Source organism: Eucalyptus grandis, chromosome 11, assembly GCF_016545825.1.
Source record: "Eucalyptus grandis isolate ANBG69807.140 chromosome 11, ASM1654582v1, whole genome shotgun sequence".
Classification (NCBI taxonomy): Eukaryota; Viridiplantae; Streptophyta; class Magnoliopsida; order Myrtales; family Myrtaceae; genus Eucalyptus; species Eucalyptus grandis.
The window spans coordinates 23,103,754-23,127,681 of NC_052622.1; the positions used below are offsets into that span (position 1 = coordinate 23,103,754).

The 23,928-nt window shown below is 36.4% G+C and overlaps 1 protein-coding gene across 1 annotated transcript; it reads left to right on the top strand.

The window, feature by feature from the left end:
- The first annotated feature begins 6,367 nt into the window (after window positions 1-6,367).
- Window positions 6,368-7,211, top strand: LOC104425486. Its single transcript, XM_010038178.3, has one exon. The coding sequence runs from the start codon at window positions 6,386-6,388 to the stop codon at window positions 6,998-7,000; it is 615 nt and encodes a 204-aa protein (XP_010036480.1). The 5' UTR covers window positions 6,368-6,385; the 3' UTR covers window positions 7,001-7,211.
- Window positions 7,212-23,928: the final 16,717 nt, after the last annotated feature.

Sequence of the window (23,928 nt, forward strand, 5' to 3'; positions counted from 1 at the left end):
TACACTAGTTGTAGACCTTATAATTGCTAAAATTAAAGCCGCCCATTTTAATGGTGTTAAATGTGAGATGTGTAAAAAAAATGATACAACTTGTGTACTTAATATTGTTGCTAATATTTGTAGAATGGTGGATGGTTATTTCTTGGGGCGATTGGTTCAAAATGGGTCGGTCCCTGTATGTAAACCAGGAACCGAACCTATGACACTGGGTTCCTGAATTTTACTCATAAATCATTCCATTTTATATTTTCAGTAAAACACTACATTCTTATAATGAAATATAAAAGTTGCACCAGTTCACTTTAGAAGCAATTGCGAAGTGCTTATGTTGTCATTTGTTCATTACGAAGAATGTGGTTCAATTTTTTTATCTGTACAGTTTTATTTTTTCCTTTTTCCCAAAAAGAAGCTTCAAAGCCAATTTAGAATGACTTAATTTGAGAACTGCACAGGTTAAACCGCTTCTCAGGTCTAAGATTGGTTCTACATTTTTTGAACCGGGAACGGAATTGGTTCTAGGCTAATTCTAAGTCCCTAGAACTGAGAATCGAATCGGTTCTCTCTAGAACCGGTAGGTCCAGACTGATTTGGTCCGATCCTTGAGTTGAACAAACTCGGTGCTCACCCTTTGTTATATTTAACTCAATGTCGTGCACCGTGTATCACTTGAAGAAGGATGCTCCTGTAAACAAGCGGATCTGACATAGAGTGATAATGTTTTTTTTTTTTTTTAAAAAGAACAGGACATTTATATTTTTCATTAATAGGATAATTGGCCTTAAAGTTAAAAGTGGAAAGATGTTTGTTTTTGAACTAGTGCGGGGCATAAAAGCTCCTAAAAGGACAGGTGGACTGTTCCGAGGGAATATATTCAAAGAGGAGGGGAGAAAGCAAGATGATGCAATTGCAAAATCTTCCACGGATTGGACGTGCTCTTCGTGTTAGAGGCAAAGTTGTTTCCACACTTTGCAAATTTGTTACCGAGCTCTCCCCTTTATTTCCTTCCCTTTCGATTCTCTCATCGCTTGCCAATGTCAGCCAAAATACAATTTCCAACCTCTCTTGTACTTCTCCTTACGCTTTGGTTGCCAGCTATAAATGTTAAAAATATCGTGATCGCTTATTTATGAAATTTATATATATATTTTTATATACATGACGTGTCGTCCACTTATAAGCTTAATCTTTTAAATTGGATTATTTAATATGTTGTCATTGCCTAGTTCCGCCCTAAGTTTATTTCATGTGTGCGGCCCCTTTTGTTAAATTTCATGTCTCAATTCTAATCCAGCTTTTACGTGATAGAGGTATTAAATATCCCTAATTGCTTGTTTAATATACTCTCTTTTCACTTATTAAGTTTTTGAGTTGGACTTCTAAATGATAAATAAAGAAGAAAGAAGAAAAAAAAAAAGAGCCACTCATTCATTTGGGTGGTTATTTTTCTTTGAAAAGTAATGATGTGTTTATTTCGCGAAAAACTTAAAAGTTGAAGATGATGGTTATATTTATTAAAGGAATTAGTTAACATATTTTTTTATTATTATCTATAACAATTTATATCTAACTATTTTTGTAGGTGTTGAAAATATTTTGCATTCATTCATTTTTGCAAGTATATAGGTGATCATTTTATGCATTTTTTTTTTTCAAATCTTGAGTTTTCCGTAAAACAAACACACTATAAGTTGCGTATGGATCTTCTATACTTATAGATCACACAACACACAACAAAACTAATGTGATTGATATTGGGATGCGGTTGCTTGGCTTCTTTGTTATGACATTAAAGTAGTTTACCTCTTTGACAACATTCCTTGTACAACTTTGTTTGTGTTGTATGCATCCTTCATGCATGCATGCACACACGTCCTTGTCCAGCTCATAATTTCAGCTTTTTCTTAGTTTTTAAACGATGCATTACCTTTTTCTTTTCTTTTTCCTGGGTATTTAATAGAAATAACTTTTCTTTTGTGACGAGCAATGAATTACTTTTCCAGCCTAACAATTCCTCTAAAATTGGTAAATTACGGCGTCGTAGCCGCAAACTTTATGGCCTCTTCCAGATAATAAAAAAATTATGGTCGGTCACCAAATTTAGGATTATTTAATTTTAGAGAGAAAGAGAAAACAATCTCGATTACAAGCTTATGTAAGATTAAGCAAATAAATAAGAAATCTTGTTAGAGCATTATTGAAAATAATATGGAAAAATGACAAATGATTCCTAAACTTTAGTTTGTTCGTGGATTTTTTATTCATATTCAATTTAGTCTCTCAACTATATGAAAATGGTCAATGTTATCTTTGAACTTGAATTCATGGAATGACAACGTTGCCTTTTTTTCTTAAACTTTAGGGACTAACTTGAACGTGTACAAAAAGTCTGAAGATCACATTGAACAAATTAAAAGTTCCAAGGATCATTTGCACATTAGGCCAAAATTTATTAGCAATATTGAACCAAGTAAAAGTTTAGGAATTGTATTGTATATTGGGTTGAAATTCATGAAGTATTTATGTCATTATCCCATAGAACAACTAAGATGAATTTTTCGAGGAACCATTAAAAAATGACTTGATTCGTGGGACGTCAATGACACAGAAAATCAGGAAAATTAAAAGAAGAGGGGAGGAAAAAATTGAAAGAAGCTTTTGAACTCTTGGACAATGATCTGTCAAGTAGGAAAACCATTTCGTTGACTGCTGCGTAGTTTCCTTGAGCTTTCTCGACGTGCCAAAGCGTCGATGGTGGTGAAATAGGAACTACAGATAATCAATTAGGTACCGACCCCAACTTACCTTGAATTTAATTGGATCTTGCGTCAAAGCAACTATCAAATCAGATCTCTTTCGAATAATTTAATAAAATCATTTTGACTATGAGCAATATCAATCTAACTCAACTCCCTGTTTCCCCGACGCCAACCATCTTGACTTTTGCTTCTCCTTTTAGTCCTCGAGTCAATGCTTCTTAAACCACCGAAGTCTACAAATGAACCTTCTTTGTCATTGATCCCATTTGGCCTTGCTTGTGGATTTCAATGCAGATAATTGACTCAAGAGCTCACTTATCTTCCTCTTTTCCTAGTGCTACTTTTAAATGAAAGAGATTGGTTGAAGTCGACGGGGTGATCAGGAGTCTGTGTTTTGGAAAGCACGAAGTATCGAGTAGGTTAGTTTTGTGATAATTTGAGATGTTGAATCGAGTTTGCACAATAATGCGACAGATTCATGTCGACCTTAAAACAATCAACTTTCTTCTCAATGATGATAATAATAATCTTGTCGTTTAATTTGATATGTCAATTGATCACTGGAAATTGTACTAGTTTTTTGTTATCCTTTTTGTTTGAAGATTATTCCAATTGTGTTTCCTTCGACGAAATCGCATGGTGCAATATCAGTCATGCACTTCCTTATATCGAGAACGAGACAATTTACAAATGGTTCCATATTTCCCTTCATATCTGATTGGAGAAAATTTTCTCCAATTATTCTTCTGATTAATGCAGGTCACAAGTCGTGAAAGTTACCCGCATGCAAGCTTATTTAACTATATAATAGCGGATGATATTTATGTCTATAACCCACCGACAAAAAAAAAAAGAAAAAAAAACTAGGGGATTGCAGGTAAAAGATGGCCTTATCGGAGCACGACACGAGGGAGATGATTTTTCGATAATATTTATTAATCAAGATATGGTAAAATAGCTGATCTATGTGAGCTAAATCTAAATATGATAGCACACTTTATTACAAGGTAAAAGATAGAGACTATGCTGATCTCTTACCCTCCTCATCATCTAGTGTCATGCTTAATAGTCACGAACCGATAAGTCAATGGGTGTCTCCTTCTCAAAGGGAGTCAAGATCTCGATCAAGGTTTAGAATTTTAATAATTGAAGAATTGCATTCGTCCTAACCACTCCGTTGATTTAAGTTTATAAAAGCAAGTAAACGTTGATCGATTTATTTAACTTGTTTCATTTTATTTAAAGATTTCTTGATTTAAAAGAATATTTCATGACGACTAGAAAATAAACAAAGCAAAACGTTTATCATGTGTGAATGCTTGTTACGTTTTTCTTTTTGTGTTTTGTTGTTCCATAATACTTTTCATTGGTTAAAATAAATATCGACTAACTAAAACAAACCAAAAAAACACATTTTAGTATTACTATTTAAACATGAAATTGTGTAGTGAATATTCATCATGTGAAGACTTAAATGACAAGATATAAAGGATAAAATTGAAGTAAGTAGAACAATCGTGTGAATTTTAGCATAACGCATATTGCGATCGAGATGGATTCACATATTTTCCTAATTCGGTAATCTATCATTTATAAGATGAACTTTAAACCAAAAAAGAAAACTCAACTTCAAGACAACTTTATCTTCTGAATGCTCTTGAAGATAGCTTTAAGGAATTTGGATAAATTTTGTTATGAAAAGCAAAAAAAAGTGCACATTCTTAAATAGAAACGACTTACAATCCGCTGGCATCAAAATTTTCATTCATTAAACTAAAATTAGACTTCAAGCTTGACCGCGACTTCTCCAACTCTTGAAGACATGATTGATGGCGGATGCAAGGACAACACGGCGATGATCAATAACCTAGTGCGAGAATGACGATGGATGAGGACGATGGATGAAAAGGTGCTTTGGCGGTGCCATTCCCAAGACAGGCGACACGGGTAATCGACACGACTCTAGGTGAGCAAATTTATAAACTGAGTTTAGTCTCCACAATAGAACTTGAGTTCGTACGAACACCGAGGCCAATACAATTGGCTATGATATCAAGTTTAGAACCGATAATAAGAAAACGATTACTATATCACTTTAACTCTATAACGTGTTATAATTAGGAGGTGCTTTACACCCAAATAGCATGTAGATGAAAGGAAGTAATTTAACAATAAAGCTAACTATCCAATGAAATGACGAAAATCACAAAATCAATTTAGTCCAACGAAATATCGGAATATTCCATCAATTTTCTAAGAAAATTCAATTTGGGAATTACAAAAAAAAAATAAAAACCCGCATTACAGGAAATTAATATATCAAACAGCTTTATTCATCGGTCAATGATTCAGAAGTTGTCTGAGCAGACTATAATAACAACAGTTTTAATTAATTACTTGGGGCGGAACTTGAGCCTTGATCTCCGTTCTTGAGATTCATAATTAGGGTTTTATATAATCGCCAAAGGCTGTCATTTGGCACGTGCCACGTCACCTCCATGTTAGGTTATATTAATTTTTTTCCCTTCTTTTATTTACCCCTGGTAAAATTCTGTGAAGCTTGGCTCTGTCCCCCCTCCTTCTAGCTTTTGGCGTGCTCCGAACTATTTCTGTCTTTGTTTAAATCCAGCAAGCGGGTTTCTTACACTTGGAATCTTTCGGATCTCTTTTCCCCACCTTCCTTTCTCTCTCTCTTTTTTTTTTTTTTTTTTTTTTTCTACCTTATTCTAATTCGAGGATAGGAGTTTGAAAATGGTTTTTGCTCTTGGTCCAAAGGTGCAGATCTCAAGAAGCCACACCAGCAGCTCTGTGCAGCCACAGCTGTTTTGCCGTTTTTAGGGCGTCGATGTTCGGATGTGAAATTGTTCAAGATTTGCTTCATTACCCACAGACCCTAATCAAGAGATTAATTATGAAAGCAATGCAATTCTTAATGCATTAGCTGTTACGATGAAGCATGTAAATAGGGTTCTGAAACTTTAAGCTTTCCCTATGCAGGATGCTTTATGATTACTCTAAGAGCACCTGCTAACGGATTTTGTGAATGAATGTACTCGAGATACTGGCTAAGTAACTATCGTCGTTTAGTTTGTGATGCACATTTTTTTCTCATTTTATATGCTTACTAAGTAAAGTAAAAATACTCATTAACAAAGCCCTTATGTCATGCAATTGTGTGAATGAGTGTTTACTGGGTACTTGTTAAGCACACTTACTTTAAAATAATTCAACATTTAAAGTATTGAAAAATAATATCAGCATAATTAGTCTATTGAAAATTGCACAGTTTTCATAGTTTGTTATTTATCAGGTGCCTTTGAGGAACCGTTAAAAAATATGCATATATATATGTATGTATGTATGTATGTATGTATGTATGTATGTTACCGATAAAGGTGATTTCCTGCAACCAAGAAAGCCATGGTTTTCAGAAATTCGGTCCCTATCATTTGCAGATCTTGGAAGCCAAAAAGCACACTCGACCCATTATCTGAAAAGCGTACATGGGGTTTCTTCTTTAAATTATTTCACATGTAAGGGCAATTTGGTCATCAAGATTCTCTATAAATACACTCCCAAGAGCCCCCTTTAGGGCCATAATTCCTCTCATTTTCGCTGGAAAAAAATAAATGGTCGGTCCTATATCCAACCTAGGATCTCTTCATTCCCCTCCAATCTTCTCATCCAAAATGCCATCTCCCTCTACTTCCATCGCCATAAAGCTCAAAACCCTGATCCAAACACTCATCTTCTCACGAGCCTGCCGTGTCTCTCGAGCCCTCTCGAAGGCGAAATCTTTCCTCGCCGACGTCATCCGGAAGGGACCGCCGGTTTACTTCATTTACTTCGCCAAGAACAAGAGGAAGAGCAAGATGTACATCGGATCGTTCCGGATGTACTACAATTGGTGCTCCTCGCGTTCGTACTCCACCCCAACTTCGGTCCTAGACGGGTTCCGGACGAACCACTTGTACTACGACTCGACGTGGAATTGCTCGATCCCGACATCAGAGGCCCCGGCCGCTGAGTGCGAAGACGAAGGGGAGTCGCAGCTGTCCGGCTATCTCCAATGGCTCGAAGAGAAGAACAAGGCTAAAGCAAGTGGTAGCTTCGCCGAGCTGAACAACGGCAACGAGATTGATGAGCTGGCCGATGTGTTCATCGCCCAGTGCCACGAGAAGTTCATTTTGGAGAAGCAAGAGTCGGACAGGAGGTTCCAGGAAATGCTAGCAAGAGGCATTTGAAGTTGAAGGGCCTTCTCAGTTTTTTTTGTAGCTGATGATGTTAAATCAGTTTCACTTCTTCTTACTCCCTTGTGGGTTGAGCTTGTTGGGCACAAAATGGGTATAATTCAAGCTTTAGCTAGCGATGGACTTACGCAAATGGAATGCTAAATTATTCATGTCCTTGCTCCTTCATATTTATGACGTCGAAATTCGTCCATTTTCCCGGAAATTATCGTGTCTTTTCTCGCATGTAATGTTTAGCTTCTAGCTAATCAAAAGCCTGCCCAAATCCAAAATAACCTCAAATTATCACAAACGTGGTCTCGTTTTGGCGCTTGTGGGTTCAATTTTTCAATCGTGGGATGGCAAAGTCAAGTCATGATCGTAGCTTTTACGAAAGCTGATGAACATGTGAAGATAAGATAAGGGAGGAAAAAACGAAAAGGGCCAAAAAGAGGGAACCCACATTTTCACCTACATTTCTTTATCTTTCGTTTACATAAAAAAATGAAAAATTAATGGTGGGATTATGGGGATTGAGGACATCGATTAAACAATTTATCTGGGAGCTTTTTGAGGCAGTTCGTTCGGCGATAGACGTGCGTGCTCCTTTATCACCAGTTGATTGTCATTAGAAAATTGTCATTAGAATATATCAGGCTGACGACGTCCGGATTTCATGGGGGCCCGCTTGTTCGGCTTGGGGAGATCTCCTCGAGCCTTCAAAGGTAAAAAAGGGGAAAAAGATAGGTTTGGTTAAAGGATATTACTATGTTATTTTTATTTTGTTAAAGCCTATAATCATGGAGATCTCTGTCCCTATCTTGATGATTTATGCATTTTTTTCTATTTACAGTAAAACTATGTGATTTATGTTTATATATGACATCAATCCATCCGTTGATCTTTTGGATTTCGATGATGTGCGGCAATGATCTCGGAGAATTGGAAAGCGGGTTGTAAGAATGACTCCACGGAAAGAGCAGATTGATGTACTTTCGTTCACTTCAATTTGCAACGGGTCTGGTTCGGATGGCGACCTTTATTCCTTTGACAAGGACTTGTACCTCGGATTTCCTAACCACATCGACATGCGCTCTCCGTGAGCTATAGTTCTGATTTCGTATATGTATGGTGCTATCTTTGCTGAACTCACATCGCAAATCGGGCTGGGAGGGGGGATAGTCCATCGTCAGGAGATTTGCCCTAGTAATCACACGAGACCATTTGAAGTGACTTCTATTATTCAAATTAGGTTTGTTTGTCTGAAAGGAAAACTATTTTCGTAACAGTAAACTAAATGATTTACGAAAAACGTTTTCATGAATTGGAAATAACGAGCTTAAATTTGGGAAAAATAATTTTCCCGTTTAGTAAGAAGAAAACCACTTTCCATAAACTACTAAACAAATGAAAGCTAACTAATCTCCTTGAAAACGATTTTCATGAAAAATATTTATATTCGTCATCAAGTTTTCAGTGATATAAATGCACCCTTAGGGTTTTTACAAGTTTTTGGCACTCACGCTCTATTGGTTATTAACATGAAAACACTTGAAATCTCACCAAATATTGGAATATTACAAATAGAAGTGTCATATAATTATGTTTATTTTTCTGTTTGCCACTTCATATATATATTTGTTATTTTCATTTTTTGGAGGAGAAAAATCATGATTAAAGAAGGTTGTAACTTGTAACCTTTCCTTGCCGGCTTTCCTCTCATCAACAGCCATTGCAACTTTGCCTAATCCTTCGTTTGCAGCACTGCAACTGCAATCTTCGATGTACTGGTACATTCTACCATTGTTTGCAGGCCGAGTGCAATTTCGGTCTGTGCACTCAATTGAGAGGTTCTTGCGTAGGCTAAATCCGTATGTCGAGAACAAGACTTGTGCAGAAGGTTCAATCACTGAAGCTTGCTCATACGTCGATATGTTTTCGAGAGTAAGACCCACTCGATTTGATATTTTCCAAGTGCAAAAGATGGTTTATTCTGTTCATTCTGCTTAGTAAATGATTGTCGTTCGGGCAAAAACTACAGCATGCACATGGCAGCACTCAAAAGGGAGGGCCATAGAGAGAGGTAGAGGAAAGGCAGGAGGAGCAATTTCCAAGGTGGTCTTTTATTTATTTATTTGTTTTTTTTGTCAAGGCAAACCAACTTCTTTTAATTAGGAAAACTCGAACTAGGACGGAAATTGACGTCCAAGCATAGAAGCAATGCCCATAGTTCTAAAAAGGTGGTTCAAGAGTTGAGTAAGTATCATGAATTAGAATCGTATTTACTAACGGTGCGAATAGGGAATTGATTATAATACTCAAAAATAAAAATATTATTTCAGTATTTCAAATGAATCATGTTTTCTTCAATCTCTAATGAGATAGAAACTTCTCCACCAACTAATTTTATAGTCAATTAGTTATAAAAAAAAGAGCATCACTGATTGTATCCATTTTTAGCTATGTTTGCATGCGACGTGGTGGATGAATTTCCCTCCGACATGTCCCGCGGCTCGCAAGATTGGGTTATCGCATTAAAACTTCCTACTAATAAAAGACCAAATATTATTAATTTATGCAAGACTACACTGACTAGTCATGTCAATAATGCTTTGTACAGTCCTAGGACACTGAAAAGGAGCAATAAGGGGGTAAGGAATTGATTCTTCTATTGACACTGACATCTCTTTATTCCGAAATTTCTCTCTTCCTTGCTCTTCAGGACGGAGTTCTTTTCTTTTTTCTTCTTTTTGGTGTCCCCTTGCTTCCTCACCTGAAGAACGGCTTTAGAGAAAAAGTGAAATGCCCATGGATTCATGGGTTCATTCAAATCAAATGAGGATTAAACTACAATAAAGGCATCAATAGCTCACCCGAATTCAAAATTGCTTCACTAAAGTAGTTTCATTGCGTTGCCGTTGGACAAAATTGGATGTGGAAATTCACAATAAAATGAATAGCTTACCAAGCAAAATGAGATATTTTTCGGCCAATTTTAAAAGATTATGGTAATTTTAGAATTTAGAGTTTAGAGGGTGAAAGATTTACAGTTTAGGGAGGCACAGAGTAATTTCCCCATCGGGTTCCCATCAACAAAGAAGAACAAATACATAACTATTGTCCCTACCTTTCTGCATGCTAGAAACGACAGTAAGCTTTAGGTTCTCAATTGACCTTATCAGAAATTAATCTGCAAAAATGTTATAGCCAATTTTGATAAGTTTTTTGTACCTTTGAAAGGACTATGATCAAATTGAGCATCCTAAGTCTTGTAAAGAAAGGTCAAGGACTATAGATATTCATGCTGCAAAGTCAGAAACATCATTCGGTGTTTATTCTTAATCTAGTATAACGACTAAGTCTTTTCCCAATCTCGATAATATATAGTATATAGGCTTCTATACTAATGTGAAGTCGAATACGATGATATCCCCAAACTCCTCTTAGTCTATGTTTGGGAGATTTTAAAGCGGGTGAGGAAAATAGTGGGGAAGAAAATGAAAGTGAAGAAAGACAAGGTGGCGAAATTGATTTCTTGTCCGTTGTTTGGAAAGAGTGGAAAATGAAGGTGGAGAAAGTGTTGGGAATTAGGAATATTTTGTATGAAAAGTAAGGTTAAATTGTAAGGAAAATTTTGATACCGTGAAAAACAAGTAACAAGTCCCGAAGGGTAAAAAATTGACCATCAAATTCGAATAATATTATAACATCGTAACACTCTATTTAGAAGAGCCTAACCCATTTTTGAAGTGAAAAGTTATTTTTAGCCTTATAACTTCATCCATTGAATATCGGTCAACCTTAGGTTGACCTTTTAATTTTTTGGGAAATCTAGAGAAAAATTTGAGGTGTGAACAAATATATCAACCAACAAGTTGACCTTTTAATTTTTTTTTTCAGAAATCTAGAGAAAATTTGAGGTGTGAACAAATATAATACCCCTCAACCAACAGATTCTTTTGTAATCGTTTGGAGGTAAAGTAGGTCGAATTTGAAATTTTTATTACTTTCTCGAAATTTTCTTCACAAAAATGAGAAGAATGAGACTTGGTTGGCCCAATGTCTTTGGGTTTCACCAGAATTATTCTCAAGCTATTTAAACTCACCCTCTACAACCAAAGATGCTTTTCAAAGTTTCCCAAACACACCTAATCAAAGTTGATGGGTGCTCCCGTTCAATACTTAACCTAATGAAATGATCTCTAGGGATGTTTTGCAAACCAGTCATGAATTTATCATATGGATATCACTTCAGTCTTATTTCAATTTTATCAATAGTTTTAAAACTTTGTGTATTGTTAGAATAATTAAATATTAAAACACGCTTTCATTTTAACGACTTAAATTTTTAAAACAGTTAGTAGTAGTTTTACAAAATCTTACATGTTATCAGAGTAGAAAGTCTTGAGTTCAAATCTTTTCAGGCCCTTACTTACCTTCACAATTACATATTTTCATGCTTTAGGCTTAAGCCAAAATCTAGCCTATGTGTGAGGAGGAGTGTTAGAGTAATTAGATATTTTAGAATAGTTGGCAATGGTTCCACAAAATCTCACTTAAGTTTTTAGAATAGTTGGTAGTAGTTCTATAAAATCTCATATGCAATCAAAGTAGGAGGTCATGAATTAAAATTTTTCAAAGCATCATTTGCCTCCTTAATTAAATATGCTCTTGGTACTAGGTAAAAAGATCGGACTAAGTGTGAAAGGAAGTGTTGAAATAATTAAATATTAAATCTGCCTTCATCTAACACTTTAAGCTTTTAGAATAGTTGACAGTGGTCCCAAAAAATCTTATATAGTATCAAAGCAAGAGGTTCTGAGTTCAAATCTTTCTAAGTCTCTATTTATCTCCCTAATTATTTATTTCCATGCTTTAAGGCTCAGGCCAAAGTCTAGTTTACGTGTAAGGAGGAGTGTTAGAATAATTAAATATTAAACCATGCTTTCATCTAAACAGCTTCGAGTAATTAAATAATAAACCACGTTCTTATCTAACAGCTTAAGTTTTTAGAATAATTGGTAGTGGTTTTACAAAATCTTACATGTATAATTCAAATGTAGTCATTTTGGTCAATTTTCCCCAAAGACCACCGATGTAGTCATCTAGTCATTGTAGACTGTCATATGTGACACACCGTCGCATAATCAATTTCCAACGAAACTTGGTTGTAATGACTATTGGAATTTTGTGCAAAAGTTTAAGAGTAAATTGGCAAAATTGGAAAGTTTAGAATTGAATTGGCATCCATTTAATAGGTTTGGGATCGATTGACAAATTTCCTGAAAATCGAAGATGCCCACACAAGACGAGCAAAGTGAGATGATGATGCTTCATTCCGATGAGTGTATTTTTAGGACACGGTTAGGGCAGCCACAATGTAGGTTAACTAGATTAAGCTAATCACATGCTAGGAAATATAGCGACTCACTTCGACTCCACAGAAAAATAGAAGTTCCGACACGAGCCTTACCGATGTTTTTCCATATTACAGAAGCTCGTTTAAGGTGGTAAAAAACATGCATCAACAACTTTGAACGACCTTAGCAAAATGAAAAGAAAGTGAAAACCTTGCAAGAACAGGACATGGATCGAAACAAGAAAAAGGATAAACCCAAAAAGTTCGTAGCAATCGTTGACAGCTCTTGTCCGCTCGATCCAGTTAATGTTCATCGCCAGGATGCAGATATTCATGCAGTCGCTGCAAAAAAAGCTTCACTTGTTCTGCGTAGGATTTGGCGCGCTTTGTGGGACTCTCCTCAGGTTCGCCTCCACGGCTTTCGCAGCTCTTTGGTCTTCCATTGTCGTCGCCCCTTTCAGCTCGCTAGAATTGATAACCGTGGAATCAGAGCTACGGTTACAAGCTGAAAACATCATGAGCCTTCGTGGTGCAATGTTTCTCGGAGTGTTCTTGGGTTCAGGGTTAACGGAAAACGCAGTGCAAAACAAAAGGGTGCTGTCGAGGATGAGGAACGAGACGAAGATGGCAGCAAGAATGCTGGGATAGATCGTCATGAAGGCAAGTGAATATATGAGCGGAGAGGAGTCTTGAAAATGGAGATGATTAGATCTTCGGTGAGAGTAGGTTGATTTATATGTGGATGACCCGTACGCTTGGCCTCGTTAGTGCACGAGTGCATGCTAATTGTTTAATTTGTCATGGGTACTTGGTCCGGACTCCGGAGGAAGCAACTCAAATCTAATGTCTATCCTTTTTCTAAGAAAATTCGTGAGGCAAAAACATATTGACATAAGTGAATTTATTTTGCAAAAAATTGAATGATTTGGATATAATATATGATTATTTGTATCACTCAGAAAAATATATAAAAAAAAAATACGTCATCACAGTTAATAACAATTAATATCTAAACCATTTGATGATTAAATATATTTCTTCATTCATTTTTGTAAGTCATAGAACCGATATATTTAGAAAATTAATTTTTACATCGATGGTTTTCCACTAATCAGACACATTGGCATAATTTGAAGTTATTACAAGTTTTTGTGTTCTTGCTTTTGTTGTTGTGGGTGTAAGACAAAGAGGAATCGTGTATAGTAGAGTTGGAGTATAGAAGAGCAAATGCTAATACATAATTAGGTTAGCCATACCTAAATTGCTCAAATGATTTGGCGTAGGGGATAGGTGTGTCAAAAGGCTCGAGTTTAAATTTCAACTTTGATCTCCCTAATATAAGGTATTGGACTTTCTTACACTTTTCTAACAAATTTTCGAGCAATAGCATAGCCATGAGTGGGGGTGGTGAGTATGACTTCGCGTGAGGCCCTTCAAGTCCAATACTTCAACCTAAAGAGATCACCAAGAGGCATCCCAAATCAGAGCTTACTAATAGTTGGTCACAATTTTAGTTATAAGCTTAAATGGATGGTGGGCAAGTTAAAAATATTAACAGCGCCTCCGCATCATATTAGTTCTTTGAGATAAGATTTTTTTTTACATTACATCCTCACACATACATCTCAATTAATTTGCCTTTTATGCGAGCCTTAATCTCTACCTCATTGCCATGCATCGCAACAGCGCCGACCGGCACATCTAGATTCACACCTGGAGTAGCCATGTTGGCACCAAGCTCAGGATAGCATTGCTACATTACAGCTTTGCACCTTCACGCAAGGCTTCTGTCGCTTGATCAAACCGTGATGTCAATCTTCACCCAATAACTCCGATGGTCTCTACAAGGGCCACCAATCAGTCATTGTTTCAGCCATCACTTGTCGAGAAATCAAGTCAATTGGACACAATTAAAATAAAACACGAATCAAATCGGTTAGGAGTTCAATTACTAGGTTCCATTAGTGTAATCTGGGTTATGCAAAAAAGTGACAGACAACTACGAATAGAATTGATTAGCGGGATGTTAAAACCACGATTAATCACCTCAATACTTTCACTGTTTTTCAAATCCCAATTATGGCCAGTTAATTCACAACGAGCCTCTTTTGGGAAAATCTCAATCTCCTTTCTCTCTAATATCACAAAGAACTCTTGCAACCCTCTTCACAAGTTAATCTCCAAGTAACTTGTTTTTCTAACACTAATCAGGACAAGTAAATCTTTCACAATTATAGAAAACATGGAGAGAAACCCTGGTTGCACGAATTATATATTCAAGTCAAAAAATCAAATTCCAAACATAATTTTTAATGTGGTCACTATATATGTAGATGATATAACTCCTAGGATTGGTCCATAGGGATTTAAAGAGTAGATTGGCGTGTTTGAGATGCTTGATTACATACTTTGATTTCTCATGCCATTCTTACAATGTCATGTTTAGAGAAAAACCATATGCAACTTTCTCGGTTGACATCTCAACTAGTTAACAAGGTTCACGAGTTATTTAGTAAGCATGGCATTTACTCTCCTGAAACGAAGTTCCATGTCATAAAACAAAATCATCACTGATAAAATGACCATTACTTTTGGCCAGAGTGCTTTATTATCGTCATTCTATATGAAAAAGCATCTTATAAGGTATATGTGTGGTCTGCCCTGCCTACTGTTTGTATTACTGTCGTCTTTAAAATATCATGTGCACATGCTATTTAATGCAAGGATAGCTTCCAAGCTTTTCAAAAATCTCTCCCTATTATACAATTGTCTCGTGACTTTCTAAACACTTTCTCCTCTACCTTGAAGTCAAATGTCAATATATATAGAAAGAGAGAGAGAGACAAAGTACTGCCCTGCACGTCGTGCTACACAAGCTCTTTCCCAGTGGAAGTGGAGTGTCATCTCTCGAAGAAGATGAAAACTATTCATGTCATGCAAAAACCAGTAATTATTATAACTCCCTCTTTGGAAAAAGATACAACAAGAAGAGGATTTAACAATGTTGATCGTGGATGGTGGTCGTGTCCTAGCTGAAATGATGCATTTCGGTCGGTAGATAAGCCCTCCAGCTCTTCGTCTGTTCGAGCGCGAAAGCCGCTCGCAGATCATGTGATAAACTGATCAAATCAGGGCCATTGCCGCTTCGGATTCCCATGCAAATTTACAGCCCCGGACGGCAGGGACTTCTGTTCTGACCGTTAATTCGCAGTTAATTAAATCACGGATTTTTATGTTTTATTTTACTAATTTTTTCCCTTCATTTTTGGCTTTTTTTTTATTAGCTTCGATTTCTTCAAAATAACGCAAATGTCTGGTCCACGAAACTTAAAAAATTGTTTATTTCTGGTGGGAGAAAGAGCGTATTTGGAGCGTGCATCAATTGCTAATTAGGGGCACACGTACGCGCGTCTATATTTTTATTTTCTCAAATTTTCTTTTCTTATAGTTAGATTAGGTTTAACAAATGTTCCCTTTTCTAAGTGCAAAAAATATATCATCCTTTTAAAGTTATGATGAATTTTTGCACACCGAATTGTGGAGAAAAACACTTTTCTTGGGGTATTTCGATATTGTGGATAGTGATGATAATTTATTAATTTTATGAGTTGATTATGAAATTCCTTATATTTTGAATTCATTTGCATATCATCACCTTTGTATCTACATAAATATCGTCTTTTCGATTAATAGGGATTAATATATGTATGAACTTTCTTCGCCAAGAATACAATACAAAATCACTTATATGTGCGTGTGTGCATACTAGATATCATAGGACATCCAAACCTTTGATCGACTAATCCGTCCATATGCGTTATGTAAGGATCCAACCCACATGACTGTTGTTAAGAAACGCATTATGAGCACATTGTAAACATGTTTCTCGATGTCTTAAACTTTTGAAAAAAACCAGTTCGTCTAACATGATATTAGAGTACATGTTGACAGTTCAAATCCCAACACCCCTCTCAATTTTCTCCGAGCAATTATTCCCGTTATTATACCCATTTTCGCCGCCTCCTGGTGATCTCGATGACGTGATTTCGTTCACATCTAAACATATCCTGTTAGCTTAAACGTTTTGGTATAAAAGAAAAAAAAAGATAAGCCAACAGCAGCAAGCAGGGGTGCTAAGTTCAGAAAGCTCATCGTTTGTTCCCAACATTGTACGTGTGCCTTGGTTTTTGCCCTACCTATATAGAATCTCCCTGTTAATTTCCCCAAACATTTATTGTTTTACGGTGACTTCGACGCATGCATGGATTTCATCAAACTTAAAAATCACTCCTATGGAATGATCTCCACTTTCTAAAACCCTCCACTAAACAAACCAGAACCGACGACGTGCACGGGAGAAAATCTAATTAATTTGGAAAGGGCATGGTTCGTGTCTCCGGGTCTCTGTTACCAACGACTTAGGTGGTCGGGATCGTCTGTTACTGAACACCTCCACAATGTTCAAAGCTTGCCGTGTGAAATTGTCGAATTTCTTTGTCCTTAGGTTGGTTCTGTAGAGTTTATTTATGTTTAGGTTGCTATTGGTGGAAAAATATTAGATAATATTAAAATAACAATAATTGTTGGAAATATATTGAAATGATTGGAAGATAAAAAAAAAAATAAAATTTCTGAGGTATACAAATACTGTCCTTAAAGGATAATTCCATCCCTCAAAATATGAAACTCATTACATAAGGCTCTAGTGGTTATTCTCCCAAGATACAACAAATCTTCTTTTTTATTCCACACTGAATAATAGAAAGAAATAGAACAACATCAGGTGTATAACCCAGCAAAGAAAATAAAAATAAGTAACCAGATAGGAAAAAGAGAAATAAAGATATTCTAGTTTTGATATATCTATATCACTTTCCAATTATATTCAAAGGGTGAAGAACACTAGGAGTGCCTTAATTTGTATACGAAGCTCACTTTAGTACTATAACTTTTCGCTGGCTCACTTAAGTGTCACTTTTAAAAAAAAAAAATTACTTAAGTGCCAACTCCAATTTGAGTAGCTAGAAATTTGACGTGACAATATTTTATTACTTTCTCAATCTTACGTGGCTTGTCGGCATGCCTAGTCAACATATAATCTCCAAATGACGTTGTGTAACAAGTTAAAAAATGATCATTTTAGTGCCAGCCATTGTAAAAAAAATGATCACTTCAGTGCTAATCGTTGTTAAAAATGATATACCAATTTTAATGAAAAAGTGATCGCTTCAACACAAAAAAACCCATAAACAACGTTGTATAGCAAGTTAGGAAGTAATCACTTCAGTGCCAATCTTAATGAAAAAGTGATTGCTTTAGTGTCAAAAAATGCCACCTTAAATAATTTTTTAATTATAAAAGCTATGTAATTTCTCTAGCCGGAATTCTTCCCGGAGGTACTTAAGTGATGGTTTTTCTCCTATTTTGACACTTAAGCGAGCTGGCGAAATGTTGTGATACTAAAGTTAAGACACTTGTGGTGTCATTCTCCCTATATTCAAAGTAACTATTTGTAGGTAACCGAAAGAGAGCCATTTGCAAACCATTATGAATCCGTTGATAATTTATACATGACCATTACAAATATGAGGGTTTATGAAGAAATAAATTAAATATTATAAAGTCGTTATACAACCGTTATAAAGCTGGCCATTATAAAATGTTACAAAACCGTTATAAATTAATGGCGGACAAAAACGGTTATAAATTGTGACAGTGGAAAACCATTACAAGAATAATAGCTTTTGAAATTTTCAAAAATATTGAAATATCTAACGGCTTGGTGGGGGTGCCTTGCAGGATGGTCTCATGACTTCCTAATTATGTCTACTAGATTTTTAGGTAGGTTAATGTCGCCGGGGGGTGTGTCCACTTTTGCCCGTCGAAGCCGTCGTTATATTTGGTATTGTTCAAAAGCGTCCCTTCACTCTTCAAAAAGTGTCGCTAATCGTGTCTAGATTGGTCACGCGACGGAATTTGCTATAGCCATGAGATCTAAAAGCTCGAGGGGCCATGGCTGCAGGAGTAAGCTCCAAACTCATGGTCATCGTTGCGGGCCTAGAGCTCGAAGGTCGAGTTTCCATGCCCAGGAGTTTAGAGATTGAGCTCAAAAGACCATGGCGACCATGAGCTTGAAGCTTGAGCTTCCATGGCAAAAGCAAGCGCGAAGCTTGAGCGTCCATGGCCATAAGCTTGAGCTCAAGTGACTATGGCGACCGTGAGCTCGAAGCTTGAGCTTCCATGGCAAAAGCAAGCTCAAATCTCGAGCGTCCATGGCCATAAGCTCGAGCTCAAGCGACCACATCGGCCACAAGAGCTCAGAAGTTGAGGTTGATTGACGATGGCTGAAGCAAGGTCAAAGCCCAACTTTCCATGGCCGCGAGCTTGAATTCTTGGGATTGTGACGGTCATGATCTTATAGGACAACTGATTGCTGATCTAGGTCCACAAACTCTCTCCCTCCCTTATATTTGCATGCTTAACTTGATGTGGTGTCTATTTCGTGTTACATAAAGATTTTAAGCAAATCATAATGCGACACATGTGCACCCCAATGTCCATGTCAGCATTTTGATGCTCCATAATAGCAAAAATCGATCTGCAAGAGATAAAGTATAATGGAAGGACTAAAGATGGGATCTTTTATAACATGAAGGAACGGTTTTTATTCCGAAAAAAACGTAGTGGGAAGTTTTCAATTTTTGAACAGAAATACATGGAACGCCGAATCGCCAATGACATTAACCTTTTGAGGCACTTGCAAGGTCGATGTTCATTTTCTACATTGTGACGCTATAGGTATTTATTATGGTAGATTTTTTTTTTTTTGTATTTGTTTATATGCATTTTATTTTGGAAGAGCAGAAAAGAAAGAAGAAAAAATGGGTCGGCTGAACTTAGATCAATGACTCAATTGGCTGGGAAAGTGAAATGATGCTATTGTTACGTGAAATGGTACAGGAACTTCGTTCCAAAAGGTGTGCAATGATTACAAACAAATTCAATTCAAAGAGACGATGCATCGAGGAGATTCTACTTATGAATTTTTAGGGAAGTGCAATACGATATAATTATCGTTGAAGAGCAACAACTTTTAAAAATTAACACACCCATTCATTTTCTTGGGTCTTTAAATTAACCAAAAGAAAGACCGAAAAAAATTATAATGAGAAATCCATAGTAGGATATAACTATTTTGAAGAATTGTTTAGAAGTACCTTGACTCAATCCATATCTATTCGCTTTTTCTTTGGATTTGATTTTCTCAATTTTTTCAATTTAATTTTGATATCATTTTGAGTTATGTAGCCTTATTCCAGAACAAACCAAAATATTACAAGAGTTCAATTTGTTGACATGCACAGACTTGGAAATGGCTCTTTTAGGTGAAAGAAAAAAACTACTAGCTAGATCCATTGTGAAAAATGAACCTGAGGACATTCCCATAAATCTTTAAAACACAAGCTCTTTCCCAGCATCTGATACATACTCAAGCATGACAAGCTACAGATACGATCAGTCTTGGATTCCTTGAGTTCGCCTAGCAGTTCCCACCAGTCATCAAGAATTAGGCCCGTGAGAAATTCCCCCTTGCATCAGTACTATAGAGAGCTTCAGTAAGAGCTAAGGCGTCCATCTCAATATGCAAACGAGCGACATGATAATCAATGGCCAGCTTAATTCCATCTCTGAGATTCCATGATTCAGCTGCAAATGCACTAGTTGTCCCATACATGTCTAGAAAAACCAGTGATGCACTTGCCGTTACTCCATCCATATTGAGTTACAAAAGCTAGCCTTTTTTTTTTTTTTTTCACAACTTCTTCCCTTTTGTTTCTTCATGACTGCAATATATTGCCCCACTGTTGTCAAACTAAAGGGAGTGAGTCTAGGCAATTTGTCGTTCTTTGAAGGGCTTAATTGTTCCTGCTCAACCACAGAGAGTAGATCCCCATATAAAACTCCAGCAGCCTGTGACTTTGAGATCATCTTCATGTCTATTCAAAGGACTTGAATCAAATCTCCAATAGGTCCCCAAGACCAGTCCAATTGACTTCCCAGAGGGACGTGAGCCCTTCAGGATTGATCATGCAAGCGCAGGTGCTTTTGCCAACCCTAGATGCGTTATTGCATTTTAACGATGGAGTCACATCCACTATCACTAACTTCTGAGAACAAACATAGATCATCCACGAAGAAGAGATTGTAGAATTTCGGCCCACTTCTAGAAGCCTTCAAATGACACCGATCGTCATTCTCACACCGTTCTTTGATGCGAAAGTTGGGGATATCCATACAAAGAATAAACAGGTGAGGCAAGAAGGGAGCGCATCGCTTGATGCCTCTACTGGGTTCGGAAGGATCACTCACACCCCTATAAAAAACGATTACGTTTGATGCCGTGTAAATGCAGTTTAAAATGAGATCTCACCACATATGCGATAACTTAAATAACGTTAGGACATCTGTAATAAATGTGCTCTCTTGACGGTCGTGAGCTTTTCCCCAGATCAATCTTTATAGCACAAAAACCCTCCCTTCTCTTAGTTGTTTGTTTTTCATGGCACGCAGTATTTGCTGAAGGATGGTTACATATCATCAGTCCTTCCCTGGTTAGGGGTGATCAGATCATCCGAGAAGGACCTCAATCTATCAACAAGCACTTTTGACACAATCTTGTGAATGGTGTTAGATGAGCTGATAGATTAGGGAACTTGGCAGGGATTAGCACAAGAAAGGAAGCCGTTAAGTTTAGGGACTTTAGGAAAATGAGTGAAAAAAAATTCTCTGGTAGTACTAGATGTTGGAATAGAGAGCATAATAATAGAAGAAGAAGAAGAAGAAGAAGAAGAAGAAGAAAGAAGAAGAAGAAGAAGAAGAAGAAGAAGAAGAAGAAGAAGAAGAAGAAGAAGAAGAAGAAGACGTATTAGGAAAAGAATACATAACACTACTTGTTGTAACCAAACAATTAATTCAAGAAAGTGATAAAAAAGAAGAAGAAAGAATTGGAGGTGAGGTATGACTAACCAAGTCTCCTTAAGGTGATTTGTTTCTGCTAATGGTGTTAAGCAGCTTCATGAACTTCGCCTCCCAAATACAATACCTCGAACTTGTTATTATCAGCATTATACAAACATGACTCTATCGAACATTTTTTTAAATTGGCACACTCAGAGAAATTTCAAGAGAGGAGACTTAGGTTTTTTTGCTTCTTTTTCTTTCTTTCTTTTTCCTCTTGGAATGAATAATTTCAAATCTTTTTATAAAGTTTTAGAATTCATGTACATAAGCGGTACATAGACCATGAATTAAATAAATACAAGAATCTAGAAGATACTTGAATTAAATGGATACAAGAATCTAGGAGATACATAAACTATAAATTAAGTAAATACATGAATTCAAAAGATACATGAACGGAAACTATACATCTCGTTTTGCTCGTTTTTCGTTGATCCATTAACCAACCACATTTACAACGCTACACACAAAAACCCTAATGCCATTTGGCAAGATTGAAAAAACATGGCAAGAATGCCTTCTTTCTTCTTCTAACACCGGCAAGCATGTGATAGTATTATGTAGGAATAATTACCAAAGAAGTCATGAAGTTATTATATGGACGTTAATTTAGTGATAAACCTTTTTAATTTGACTACTTAGGTCATAAACTATTTGATGATTTGCAAATATAGTCATTTCGGCTAATTTTGACTAGTAATTGCTGATGTAGACACCGATAATCCTAAGTAGCACGTTCGGTACTAATGTGGACAATTTTTTGCTTTTATTTTTTAAATTTTTTTGAAATTTCTAAAAAATTTATAATTTAATTTGCATATGTACAATAAGTTTATGAGTGATTGAGAAAATTTCCCTATGTGCATCTTAATTGAATTTTGAATTGTCATTCCCAATTACATAGAACAATCAAATAAAATTCTAGAATAGTTATTTTTGTGATGGATTTTATTCAAAGTGCTTAAAAAACACTTGTTAAGCAACTAACTAAGAAAACTGTATAGCTTTTGGAGTGACTATTCACATGAAATGCACAATTCAACATTTTGGAATTTGAAATATTGCAAATTAAATATTTAATTAGTGCTTTCAAGAAGCTTGTTCACATGATTATTTTTTAGCATTGAAGTGGTGTCCATGCAAGTTTTCAAACATCTCGACAAATCTACTGTCTCGAGCAATCTTAAGGGTATACTTCCCTACATCGGTATGGTTACTCCTTAAGTGCTTTCAACAAAATTTAAATTTAAATTTAAAATTATAAGGATAGAAGTAAACTTCTAGCTATCTAAGCAAATAACTTATTGGTCATACTCGTCTCTACTCGCCACTGTGGGTCAAGTCGTTGATTTGAGTATGGGCAATTAAATTTGTATTGTATGAAAATATGTCAAAATAAGTTAAATGGATTAATTTGAATTAGACTATTTTCCACCGGACCGGTCAATTAACCGTTTTGTTCCCATCAATTAGCTCCACCGTCTCTCCCACTCAGCCATCGCTCATTCATAGCGATGGCCATATTTGAAATTGCGTAGGGCAATTCGTTATGCCTCTTCTCTCTCCTCCGTGCGCCAACGTCCAGCTATACCCCACGACGAAGTTCGATGCTAGATGAGGAGTCAATCTAGAGGCCTCCTCCAGATCTCGCCGTCGTCGTCAGACCACGGAATGATGATGGTGGCGGCAACTGCCATGTGCGGTGGCTGGTTAGGAGGCGCCGGCGCCAGCGCCACTGGCGGTGAGGCGGCAGCGGCGGAGCCGACCGGGGCGCATGGTTCGAGTCCTCAGGGTGGCGAGATGGAAAGAAAGAAAAGGAGATGTTGGTCGTGCGCGTGTGAATGTGATGAGGCTGACGTTCAATGCAATAGTGCAGCAAGCCATGAAATGAAGTCGTGCTTTCTTGTCTTGTTCTCAAGGATGCTTGGCGAACGGATCCTCTCAACCCCTTGCTGGTGATCCTCTCTAGTTTATTCAAACTGATTCGCTACTTTTCATCATATCTAATTCCCTTAAAAACTCAATTTTAAATCCATTTTCGATTTTATCACGAATTTTTTTCATCTTAAGAGAAAAAAAAAACTTAACTTTAGATTCAATCTCAAATCTATGAGAATTTTTTTTTATCTAAAAAAATCATCAAGTTTTACTCCGGTTTTAAATTTATTCATGTTGGCCTTCCGTCAAAAAGTTGCCATTAGTCATCATGCCTAATTTCCCTAATTTTAATATCAAAGATTAGGTTTCGTTATGGAGATAATTTTTTAGCCACTTTAGTAAGGTGAATTTATTACCGACATGGGACCGTTATATTAAATAACTAATTACGCTTTTTAGATTAAAGGTTGACGGAGTAAACTCGAAACTAGATTGAAAGTTGATGCTTTTTTAGAAAAAAAAAGTTCGGAATAGATTTTGGATCAGACCTAAAGTGTGAAGTTTCTTTTTTGACAAAAAAAAATTCAGAACAAAATTGTGACTAGACCTAAAATTAGGGTTTTTTTTTTTTTTTTCTAGAGAATGGCATTTCATCAAGGATACCAATTTTCCAAGAGGCATGATC